The 13125-nt window shown below is 40.8% G+C and overlaps 1 protein-coding gene across 1 annotated transcript in view; it reads left to right on the forward strand.

Moving 5' to 3' along the window:
* The window catches only part of LOC145357026 (metabotropic glutamate receptor 4-like), a 1215873-nt gene extending 1203290 nt beyond the window's left edge, over positions 1–12583 (forward strand). Inside the window, exon 11 of the mRNA XM_080210073.1 lies at positions 11833–12583. Within this exon, the coding sequence (XP_080066199.1) occupies positions 11833–11882 (50 nt within the window). The 3' untranslated portion in view covers positions 11883–12583. The remainder of the gene's footprint in view (positions 1–11832) is intronic.
* Positions 12584–13125: the final 542 nt, after the last annotated feature.

Genomic DNA, 13125 nt, shown 5'->3' on the forward strand with positions numbered 1-13125 from the left:
TTATCTTTTCATTGACCAGTTTTAGTTTGAATTGCCCAAAAATTCAAGCAGAAATTTTACAATGAGCAATACTGGGCATGAATATGTGAGATGATTTCACGTTCCACTTAAAATATCATAGGAATTTGGTTTCAAAAATCTTAAATGGGTGGCACAGTGGTTAGCACTGTTGTCCCTCAGCGCCAGGAACTTGGGTTTGGTTCCCAGCTTGGGTCACTGTCTGTGCTGAGTCTGCATGTTCTCCTGTGTCTACATGGGTTTCATCCAAGTGTTCCAGTTTCCTCCCACAGTCCGAAAGATGTGCTGGTGAGGTGCATTGGCCATGCTAAATTACCCATCAGTGTACCTGAAAAAGTGCTGCAGTGGGGCAACTAGGGGATTTTCACAGCACATTCATTGCAGTGTTAATGTAACCCTACTTTGTGACACTAATAAACAAACTTTAAGAACCTCTAAATGACGAGGTGAGTTTTGTGGTAAAATAACATTCGCTTATTAGATCATAGAGTCATAGAAGTTTACAGCATGGACACAGGCCCTTTGGCCCAACTTGTCCATGCTGCTATTTTTTTAAACCCCTACGCTAATCCCAATTGCCTGCATTTGGCCCATATCCCTCTATACCCATCGTACCCATGTAACTATCTAAATGCATTTTAAGCCTCTACTACTATCTCTGGCAGCTTGTTCTAGATACTCACCACCCTCTGTGTGAAAAAATTGCCCCTCTGGACACTTTTGTATCTCTCCCCTCTCACCTTAAACCTGTGGCCTCTAGTTTTAGACTCCCCTACCTTTGTGAAAAGATATTGACTATCTACTTTGTCTATGCCCCTCATTATTTTATAGACCTCTATAAGGTCACCCTTCAGCCTCCTTCGCTCCGGGAAAAAAAAGTCCCAGTCTATTCAGCCTCTCCTTATAACTCAATCCATCAAGTCCTGGTAGCATCCTAATAAATCTTTTCTGTCTGTTAGCTTGCTATGGGCTTTACTGTTTTGTGGGCCAAATACCAAATACAGTCGCAAAGCTAATAAACAGATTTCATTAGAATCTGATGTCTTTTAGTAGACATAGAAATAATCATATAACGATACCAGATTTATGAAAAAGACGCCAGTTAAGTATCACTGAAACCCACACATCAGCAAATGGTTCAAAATTACCTCCAAACACAGGGATTTGATTTTCCAGTTAGTTGAGCTGCCACCTTTTTTCTAAAAAGGTGTAATTGTACCAGTCAGCAAGATGTACCGCCAGTGAATAATGTGACTGCTCACTTTCATTTCACCGCTCTTGCTTTGTAGTTTTTGAGGCTTGGTAAAAGGTCATGCTGTGCATTTATTTTTTTCCCAGCTCTACATCACTAACTCCACTGCTTTTTCGAATAATGCCAACCAAACAGACTAGATCAGCACTTCACTCACTGTAAGGTATAATTCATTTATGAGGGGAAAATAGAATGTGCAGTGCTAAAGACACCTTATTTACACTGGCGGTGCTTTATATTTCTCGATGCTGACTTTTTCTTGACTTTGAAAAGAAGCACAAACTTGTTTCTTCTTCACCAGCCAAAATCCAGGAGAATATTGAAGAATATTTTGTTCAAGTATGTCTTCAGCTTTGCTGTAGAATTTTTCATTAGAATCTGATTTAGTGAAATTTCAGAGACAAAGGGCAGGCTTTTCAGAATGGGGAGTGCTTGTTGCTCACTACCCTGAGACTAGGTGTGTAACATGCTCCCGCCATTTCGCAGATGCCCGTTGCCATTTAAGGCTCACTTGAGCTTTGATTAGACGTGGACTGAACTTCTGTCCACCCTTTAAGGAGGTCCCACTAATCAGATTGGCCGACAGCTCCCAACCTGCCCAGAAACAGCGCTGCAGTGACCAGAAGTGGTACTGCAGCTTTTTGCCTGGAACTGAGACCTGGGATTCTTCTTCAAGTAAATTCCAGGGGTCCCAAGGATGGGAATGTAGGCGATATGCTGGGGCGAAGATAGGTGGGATGATTGTGGCATCAAGGGGTAGGTCAGGTGGGTGGTACCGCCAAAGCTTTCAGGTCCCATAGAAAAGGGTGCGTCAAATCTGAACCCCCGTTTTCCCATCCAAAATGGAGCTTTATCCATTTCTCGCCTTCCTACTCTGCTCTGTCCCAAGTCTAGCCTAAATATTGAACTGGGTAAAGGCCCTTGAATGATAATAAAGTGGCCACTTGAGGGCCTTAATAGAGGAATGAGCAGTTTTTCCACCCAAGACCCCACCCATTGAACCATGAAATTACATCTGGGTGGGGCATCCCATTGATGCAACTTTACTCCCCCTCCCCTCCACCCCTCCACTCCCTGCCTTAGAACCCACCTGAGGATAATGTAAAGTTCTGCCCAAAGGGTGAGTTTTAACCTGCAAGAAAGAACGGGTAGAACAGTGATGGGCAACCTGTGGCCCAGTGATCCGTGTCTGATCCACAAGACATTTTTATGACCATTGCCAATGCACAGGGTTGCCACGTTCCACTGGTTTCCATCTGCATTGCTTTTTTCCTATCAGTAGAACTAATGTGATGGAAGAAGGCAGAAAAGAGCATGTCCAGGGTGCGTGGGGTCCTTGATGGGTGCTTTTCTGAGGCAGAGGGAAGTGTAGACAGAATCAATGGATGGGAGGTTGGTTTGCATGATAGATTGGATTATATTCAAGTCTCTTTGTAGTTTCTTGCAGTCTTGGGCAGAGCAAGAGCCATGCAAAGCTGTGATACAACCAAAAAGAATGTTTTCTATGATGCATCTGTAAAGGTTGGTGAGAGTCGTAGTTGACATGCCAAATTTCATTAGGCTTCTGAGAAAGTGTAGACATTGGTGGGCTTTCTTAACTGTAGTGTTGGCATGTAGGGACCAGAACAGGTTGTTGGTGATCTGGATGCCTAGAAACTTGAAGCTCTTGAATATTTCCACTTAGTTCCCATTGATGTAGACAAGGCCAGGTCCTCCACTATGCCTCCTGAAGTCGAGGACTATCTCCTTTGTTTTACTGACATTGATGAGAGATCATTGTTATTGCACCAGTTCACCAGATTGTCTATCTCTTTCCCTTACTCCGTCAGATCATTGCTGGAGGTCTAACCTACTATGGTGGTGTCACCAACAAACGTGAAAATTGAGTTGGAGCTAACTGAGTTTGAGGTAACTCAGTGCCACAACAACTGGTAGAATTTGAATTCAATATAAAAAAATCTGGAATCAAGAATCTACTGATGACCATCGAACCATTGTCGATTGTCAGAAAAACACATCTGGTTCACTAATGTCCTTTAGAGAAGGAAATCTGCCTTCTTACCTGTCCTGGCTTACTTGTGACTCCAGAGTAATGTGGTTGACTTTCAACTGCCCTCCAAGGGCAACTAGAGATAGGCAATAAATGCTGGCCAGTCAGTAGCGTCCCATGAATGAATAAAAAAAAAGAGTTGCGAAGGCAGATTTCAACCCAATCATTTAACTTTCAGCTTTCACCCCCACAACTTCATCTCCTCTGCTTAGCAGCTACCTGCTTATTAATATTGGCCATAGTCATAGAACAGCACGGAAGTAGGCGTGTCCCATCATATACATGCTGGCTCTTTGAAAGGTCCATCAAATTCGTCCCACTACCTTGCAATCTCCCCTTGAGTCTGTACATTTCTTTTACCTTTTGATAGTATCTTCAAATAATTTTCAAAATTACTCTTGAATTTTCTGTCGCCTTTTCAGGGAATGCATTCAGAACAGAACTTACAGTACAGAAGGGCCATTTGGCCCATCAAGCCTGCACCAACACAATTGCATCCAGGCCTATCCCCCTTAACCCCATCTATTTACCCTGCTCGCCCCCCTGACACTAAGGGGCAATTTAGCATGGTCAATCTATGTAACCCGCAATTCTTTGGAGTGGGGGAGGAAACCGGAGCACCTGTGCAGACATGAGAGAACGTGCAAACGTCACACAGACAGTGACCCAAGGCCTAAATTGAACCCGGGTCCCTGGCTGCTGTGCCACCATGCCACTCATTCACTGAATGAAAAACATCCTCTCATTATCACTACTCTGATTCTTTTGCAAATTATCTTAGATCTTTTGGTTACCAATACAGTTGGTTGCAGGAACGGATCATTTGTCAATATTTTGTTGAAACTTCTCTTTGTTTTGATCATATTATTTAATCTTCCCTTGAAGTTATCTGTTCTAGGAAGAGTAATACTTGCTTCTCTACTCTGCGCATAACTGAAATTGTTTATTCCTGCTATTATTCTAGTAACACACTCTGTGCATTCTCTGCAATACATTTGACATCCTTTTCAATGTCTGTTGTCAAGAATAGGATACAATACACTCGTTGAGGCCTTAATAGTGGTGTGTAAAGATTTATCATAACTCTCTTGCTTTTGTCCACTGTGCCTCTATTGTTAAAGCCAATTTTTTTTAACAGTTCATTCAACTTCTCCTGTTAACTTTTAAATGTAAACCAGATTTTCCTGCTCCCATAACCCCTTAGAATTCTATCATTTAGTTTGGATCCTCTCTTCCAAAATGTATCACTTTTTGCTTTTAGAATCATAGAATCTATACAGTGTAGAAGGAAGTGGGATGGTGGCACAGTATTAGCACCGCTGCCTCACAGTGTCAGTGACCCGGGTTCGATTCCAGACTTGGGTCATTATCTGTGCAGAATCTGCACATTTTCCCTGCGTCTGTGTGAGTTTCCTCCGGGTGCTCCGATTTCCCCCCCATATATCCGAAAGGCGCCAGAGTGTGGCAACTAGGGGATTTTCACAGTAACTTCATTGCAGTGTTAATGTAAGCCTACTTGCGACGAATAAATTAACTTTATTCAGCCCATGGAACCTGAACCAATAACAATCCTACCCAGATCCTACCCACATGACCCCATGTATTTATTCTGTTAATCTCCCCTGACATTAAGGGGCAATTTAGTATGGCCAATCAACCTAACCTGCACATCTTGGAGTATGGAAGGAAACCGGAGCATCCAGAGGAAACCCACACAGACACAGGGAGAATGTGCAAACTCCACAGAGACAGTCATCCGAGTCAGAATTGAACCTGGGCCTCTGGCACTGTGAGGCAGCAGTGCTAACAACTGTGCCACTGTGCTGCTTCTTTCTGCATGTAATCTCATCTGCCATGTCTTTGCCCACTTCATCAATTTGTCCATTATTCTCCTCATTGTTTACAACATTTACAGGTTTTGAGTCATCTCCAAATTTTGAAATTGTGTCACTATGCTCATGTTCATGTCACTAACATATATTAAATGGGACCCTTCCTTACAGAACATTACTGCATGTTCCACTCCTGTCTGAAAAACAATTATTCCCTCTCTCTGCTACGTAGTCACGTTGGTGCTTTAAACCCATAGCCTTTGATTTTGCAGACAGATTTATTAAGTGGCACTTTTATCAAGTGCTGTCTGAGAGTCCATACACACAACACCACCTCCACTAACATTATCAACCCATTCTGTTAATTAATCAAAGAAATCAATCATTTTTGTCAGACATAACCTGTTTTTAACACGTCCATGTTGACTGTCGCTAATTAATATATGCTTTTCCAAATGAAAATTAATGTCATAACTTTAATTACATTACTCACTACTTTCGATTCAATTACTGTGACTGTTTCTCAGAGTTATTCTAACCTTTGCCAGAATAATAACTTTTCACGTATTTAGGTCACACATATTCTGAAACGTAATTAATTATAATGTAATTAATGATCAAAGTAACAGCCAGGTGGCGTGCCAATGACTACTGGTTACAATGTAGCCAAAATATCCAGACATTCTTTGGCATACCAATCGCTGGAGACATGTATGCAGGTGTCAAAAAGGCAACAGCAAATTAAATGACTTCACCAACTGCACTGAACAGAGTTGAACACTTTAAAAATATTCTAAGTCCAAAACTAGTGTGAAAACAGCAGAGTTTTGGATCCTTTTTTTGGGCAAATCCAAATTTGGTATCTTGTGCACTCAGTGCATGAAGAAGTGCTGAAATCTGATTTCCATCTGACACACTTGCCATTGGCAAGCTCCCAAGTGCTGATGGTGTACCAGCTGAATTCATTAAGCAGGGCATACTAGCAATACCAATTTGTATTGGTACAAATGTCTCCGTCCCTGCTGATTGTGGCAGGGGTGCGATGTGCATTAGGATATGGATGATGATTGTAACCCTGTACGTGAATAAAGGCGACCACAGCAATTGTAACCATCATTGAGGCATTGCTCTGATGCGTATTGTGTGATAAGTATTTGCCCTTGCTGACTGTGTCAGTCTGCAGATACTGCCTGAACACATCCATTCCAAATCCTATTGTCGTGCGAGAAGATCTTCGACTGACACAATCTTCTATTCTGGCAGCTGCAAGAGAAATGCCACAACCAAGGAGACTGCTGTGTTCAATCTCACCAAGATGTTCAACCACGTGAGCAGTGGCAGTCTATTTAAGATTCTGGAGAAAATTGGCTGCCTACAGAAGCTGTTCAATATAATGTCACTGATGGGCAAGGTCAGCTATGACAGGGCAACGTCGGAATCTTTTGAGATCTGCAATGGGACAAAAAAGGGTTGTATGTCTTCTGGCCTCAACATTCTTTGGCATATTTTTCTCTTTGCAGCTATTGGGGTGGCACAGTAGCACGGTGGCTAGCACTGCTTTCTTCACAGCTCCAGGGACCGGGGTTTGACTCCTGGCTTGGGTCACTGTCTGTATGGAGTTTGCACATTCTCCTCGTGTCTGCGTGGGTTTCCCCCAAGTGCTTCAGTTTCCTCCCACAGTCCAAAGATGTGCATGTTATGTTGATTGGCCATGCTAAAATTGTCCCTTAGTGTCCTGAGATACATAGGTTAGAGAGATCAGTGGATAAAATATGTAGGGATATGGGGGTAAGGCCTGGGTGGTATTGTGGTCGGTCCAGACTCGATGGGCCTCTTTCTTCACTGTAGGGTTCTATGATTCTATGATTCTATTACATACCTTCAGATCATCTACTGAACCTGTCTGCTTATTGAACAGAAACTGTTCAACCTTGTCTACCTGAGATCCAAGACAAAGATGCAGCACAACAACCTGTTCCAGTGCCTCCACACCAAAGCTGTATTTTGGAAAGCCCACCAACGCCTTTACTTTCTGAAAGGCTAAGGAAATTTGGCATGTCGTCTATGACTCACCAATTCTTATAGATGCACCATAGAAAACGTCCTTTCTGGTTGTAGCACAGCTTGGTATGACTCCTGCTCTGTCCAAGACAGCAAAAATACCACAAAGGGTTATGAGTGAAGCCCGGTCCATTACACAAACCAGTTCCCATCCATTGACACTGTCTATGCTTCCCACTTCCTTGGAAAAGCAGTCAGCATAATTAAGGACCCCATGCACCCCGGACATACTCTCTTCCATCTTCTTTCACCAGGAAAAAACATACAAAAGTCTGAGATCACATACCAACCAATGCAAGATCAGCTACTTCCCTGCTGCCATCAGACTTTTGAACACACCTACCTTGTATTAAATTGATTTTTCTCTACACCCTAGCTTTGACTGTAACACTACATTCTGCAGCCTGTTCTTTTCTCCTATGTACTCTATGAATGGCATGCTTTGTCTGTATAGCATGCAAGAAACAATATTTTTCACTATAAACCAACACATGTGACAATAATAAATTGAATCAAATCAAATCCTCATCAAAGAGTTGCTAAATGCTGTTGGGCAACGCTTAATAGAGTTTGCCACCATGCCACAAGCCATTGTTTTATCAGATTGATGGCTGCCATATAGGTTGTGATAACACAGCATTTCCTGTTATAAAGTAAGAGTTACTTAGTAAGCCACTTTGCAATATATAGGCTCAATTATACTGAGTCTTTTAACAATTCTGACCAAATTACCTACAACATGGAATTACTTAAAGCTTCAATTCTTCAAACAAAATAGCAATTGTCCACAGATTACAGGGCTTTCGGAAATCTGCATTCTGTTAATTGAATAATATGAAGGTTGAAGGATAAAACATCAGGGTCGAGAAACAGCCCCCAAGGGATCTTGGTATCCATCTGATATAGCAGACAGGGCCCCATGTCTCATACTGAAGTTGGTATGTCTGACAGTGTAGTACACCCTCAGTATTAAAATCGATGGGCATGGTACACATGCAAACTCTTTGATTTATATAGCTGGAATGTGACAATCCACCTCTTAAATGGGTCAATTTCCCATATTAACATTAGGTTTTGAAAAGTACTTACAAAGAGTGATGCCTCTGAAACCGGTTACAAAATGTGCAAAGCTGTTTGTTGTTCTGATGAAAGTTAAAGGTAATATAAATGAGGAGTACAAAGTCTTATAACGAGGAACCATTGCAGAGGAAACTATGAGTTAGATTTAATACAGCTCATTCTAATGGGACCAATGGCGACGAGGCCCAGTTATTTCTGAAAGAGGCCCCACGTTAGTCTCCTAACAGTGGCAAAACTTCTCTAATTAAGTCAAAGGGCAGAAGGGGCTGATGCAGGTTTCTCAGCTGCCACCAGTGCGCACTCAATTAGGTTCATTAATGAGCTAATTGGCACCCAATTTCCCTGACCCCACTGCAGTTTTGTTGTAGCTCAAACATGACATGGAGGTCACACAGTTTTCCCACGCCTCATGAAGGCCGCCCAGCAAATCCTGTTGGGTTTGTCAACAGCCTCCTTGGGTCTCTTATTAGTAGGCTTTTTTTGCATGACCGTGGGGCCCAATAATGTCTCCTGCTACCCCCACACAGCAATTGTCAGCCTGTCTCACTCACCTTTGACCTAGTGATCATGGGTGTTACGACGCGGAGGTGTTTCTTCCCTCTGCTCGATTTTGGAACCACCCAAACCTCGCCTCATAATTTTGTACGAGTGTGTATGAGATAGTAGGAAGCTACTGGTTTTGGTAAAGTAAAGCAGGATCTGACACTCCCTATCACAAACGATGAACAAGACTTTATTTTTAAACTGGTGATAACTTTATTAAAACAATTAACAAACTGAATAAAATCCCAATAGAATGTTGTTCAAATATTGCAAGACTCCTTGGGGAATAACAAAATAAATCATTACAGAATTCAGTCAGTCTCAACTAATATATACGAACAGGCATCTCTTGGAAGTGTGAACATTCTCTGGTGATGCTCTTGTCTGGAATACTTTCTGAGTTGGTATCTCTCTATATTTTGATGGTGATTTTATGAAGACATACATGAAACTGCAGGATTTACATGAGAGCCTTGCTGACCCTCCTTCCAATGGGGCAAGTATACTCTGACAATTATCCCCATTGTCTGGGTTTATATACCTAGCATCACAGCATTCCCGTGATCTGAGTAGCTTGAGGCTGTCAGCAATCCTCACATTTGAATTCCATTGGTGCTGTGTGTCTCCATGCTTGCTTTAAACTCAATGGTCCAATTCAAAAGTCTGTTTTGGTTAGGTTGGAACACTGACTGCTGGGTTTGATACAAATGTTGCAAAGATTTGCTTCGGTAGCCTGCACTCTGCAATTTAAAATCCACACACAAGACACCTACTTTTTAAAGAGACAATGCTATATGATTTCTTCTTTCTGTTTTAGCATTTCTTTTCACTAAATATGTTTGTCAAATATTGCATTTTTAAATTCACAACATGGACCTCTGGATTCATTTCCTGCAGTTCTCCCATAAGACCATACAATGTAGGAGCCATTCAGCCCAGGGAGACTGTTCCAGCACTCATTGAGATCATGATGTGATAATCCTCAACTCCACTTTCCTGCCTTATCTCCAGATTCCCTTACTGACTGAAAATCTGTCCCAGTGGCATTAATGCAATGAGGAATGGATAGCTCCGATTGGCTCTCGGTAGACTGGATTACTGATGCTGGTGCCTCGGACCTGGGAAGGGCCCAATAGTGGCCACCTCAGTGCCTGAAAGACGCTTAGCACCTTTGGGCCTTCCCATGGAACTGAGGGATGTTCTCTGCCAGTTCTTTGGCAAGATCCCTGTCGGCCAATTGAATCCAGCTGTTCAGGTAGGAGTTGGGAATGTGGCAATCACAGGAAGAGAAATGAGATAATAATTTTAGGTTGATCTTATCGCACGTAGTGATGGATCAGCACATCATTTGATAGCCCACAGCTGATTCCCCAAAATACCAAAGACTTTCAATGCTACTTTGTGGACTCTGAATTTAATTTAAGATGAAGTGACAAGGCAGGAAGTGAGTGGTTCCTACGCCCTAAAATTGGATCGCCATCCATGTGGTTTATCAAACAAACCCTAACCATAACTGCTCACATCACACATCATGTAGTAAAGCTAGTATTTTTATCCTTTCCAGATTTTCTTTAGCAAATATTTCTCCACGCTGATCCTTGGTTAGGCCACACAATGCTCATGCTCATGTAAGCTCTGTCAGGTTAGCTGACAATAAAAGAGTTCACTGGATACTGTAAGAATATTCTGAGTGGTAAATGCATCAGATTTGTTCATAATAAATAAAACTTAGAAATTGCAAAGAGCATTGATAATGGTTATATAAAATGAATTGTGTGCACAGAAATAGCAGAATATTCAAATTAAAACTGCTTTCATTTTGTGAATTTTGAAATGGTGTATGAGTGATGGCACAAAGCAGTCAATTGCATTTAACTATGTATCTGTTAAGTACTTATCTAGTTCAGTTGTAAAGCTTTATAGAAGTCAAGGACTTCCCATTAATTTCTATGGCAACCTCTTTCATTAAGTGTATAATTATTGCAAGGTTTACATCAGTATATTGAATGGTAACCCACACTGAACTGGTACATTTATACTGATCCACCCTCATCATTGTAAAGACATACCTGTAAAATGATACTTTGAAATGGGTCAATTTTAATTCATTATTGTGTACTTAACAATTACAGTTTGCGATGAAAATGCCTTTCATTGTCATATCCTTAACAGTCCTATTGTTGCTATAAATTGTACCTTTTCTATGAAGACAATCTTGACATCTAATCTATGGGCCATGTACCATGGCCTTGTCCATCCCAAAACCATAAAATCCTGCCTGAGATCAACAATTTTCCATGATCCGCCTCTTGCCCTCTCCAATTGCCATGGCAGGTGGGACAGTAAAATTCCAGTCTATATACCTGAATGTTACACTCTTAAAGTGTATCAAAATTGAAGAAAACCCATTTACCAAGTCGATAGGCTTCTTACCCAAAGCTTATAGTCCCCTAGCTTCGAAAGATGTTGCTATTTTAGACAAAAGAACATTTTGCATTAATAAGGAACATTTCTCAGTTTGAGTCTCTATTCTAGTATAATATGCTGATTGTTTTCTTAATTTTATAAATTGTGCCTTCACATATTCAGTCCAAATGTCGATGGGTGCTTCGTGTATCCTCTAGCTTTTATTAAATGTAAATGTTATAAATGAAATCAGTAAAACCTGGTCAAAATTGAAGTAATTAATCATAAAATAACAATACCCTTAGTTTACACTCAGTATAAATACTGTGGCAAAACTAAATCCGAAGCATAAAAAATGTTTTCATTAAACACGTTATCTCACATTAAAGAATTAACTAATTTAAATCAAATTACACAGCAAGGAAGTACATTGGCTTGATGATTTTCTGAAGATTCAATCTTTGCCCTTTGTGTTCATGAGATGATTTTAAAATCTGTTAGAAGTAACACAATTATAATTTCATTGCACTTTCCTTTTTTTATGTTATTAAAGCATTAATGTGTTCTTGGTGTTTATTTGTCTCCCACAGCATTAGCTACCAAGCAAACATACGTCAGCTACAGTAATCATGCAATCTGAGTGAATGTGACACTCCTTGAGGGTCTTTCGAGATTTGGAAGCAAAGAATAATCTGAAAGACAGACATCTCATTAGTCTGGATGTCCACCTACAAATACCAACAAGAGCCATTGCAAAGCTCCTAGAAGACTGATGGTGAAAGGATAATATCCAAGTTTAGCATTCAATAGGAGACCCAAATATCAAGATGACAAACTGCACGGAAGGAGGATGACAATTTCTGAATCTCTGATTCTTTGATGATTTGTCAACAAAATTAACTCCCTTTAAATCTTGTGAAGTTGTCTGTGATTGTGTCAGAGTTGTTTTTATTTCGATTGATTTTGAACTTACTCTATGTGTTGCAAAATAAAATATGTCTAAGTGCTCACCAAATAGATGGCAAGTTTAATGTATGTGGCAAACTGACTGAAAAAAATGTCTGCTTTATGTCCTGACCAATCAAAAGTACAGTGCCTGGTTGTTTATGAATACTTAATGGAAAGTGTAGAGCATGTTCATTTTTATACAAAAAAATTTCTAATAAAATAGTGTTTTGCAACTGTGTAGAGTTTTCTTTCACTGAAGGAGATTCTTTGAATGTGAAAGTGGTACACTTTGCATATTGGGGTGCTTTTGCTTTTTAATTTGTTTTATTATCCCTAGATGTATTTATAGTGACAATTAACCAGAGACTCAGTGAGGTGGAGCGTTGATGAGACAAGAAAAAGAAGCATTTTATGTTAGTTCAAACTTATTAGACATAAGTGCTAAAACCTCTGACCTTGTCTGTAGCTGCTGCAGTGAATGGAGTTTTGGCTGAATGCCAAACTCTCCATTTTTGCAAGCAGTGGGGCAGGAAAGGACAAGATTGGAGAGTCCCACCCCAGCTGTTAGACACATTTGACTGACATATTTCAAACTTAATTATATCAGTATTAATATTGTTTCACTAAAATGTAGATAACCCTTGTCTCAGTTATAAATTAAAATAGGATTAGTGTTCTGTTTTTAAAGTTTATTTATTAGTGTCACACATAGGCTTACATTCTGTCAAAATCCCCTAGTCGCCACACTCTGGCACCAGTTTGAGTACACTGAGGGAGAATTTGGCATTTCCAATGCACCTAACTAGCACATCATTAGGACTGTGGGAGAAAACCGGAGCACCCGGAGGGAACCCACGCAGACACAGAAAGAATGTGCAGACTCTGCACAGACAATGACCCAAGCCGGGAATTGAACCCGGGTCCTTGGTGCTGTG

This window comes from Carcharhinus amblyrhynchos, chromosome 22 (genome assembly GCF_965287045.1).
Source record: "Carcharhinus amblyrhynchos chromosome 22, sCarAmb.v2.hapA, whole genome shotgun sequence".
Classification (NCBI taxonomy): Eukaryota; Metazoa; Chordata; class Chondrichthyes; order Carcharhiniformes; family Carcharhinidae; genus Carcharhinus; species Carcharhinus amblyrhynchos.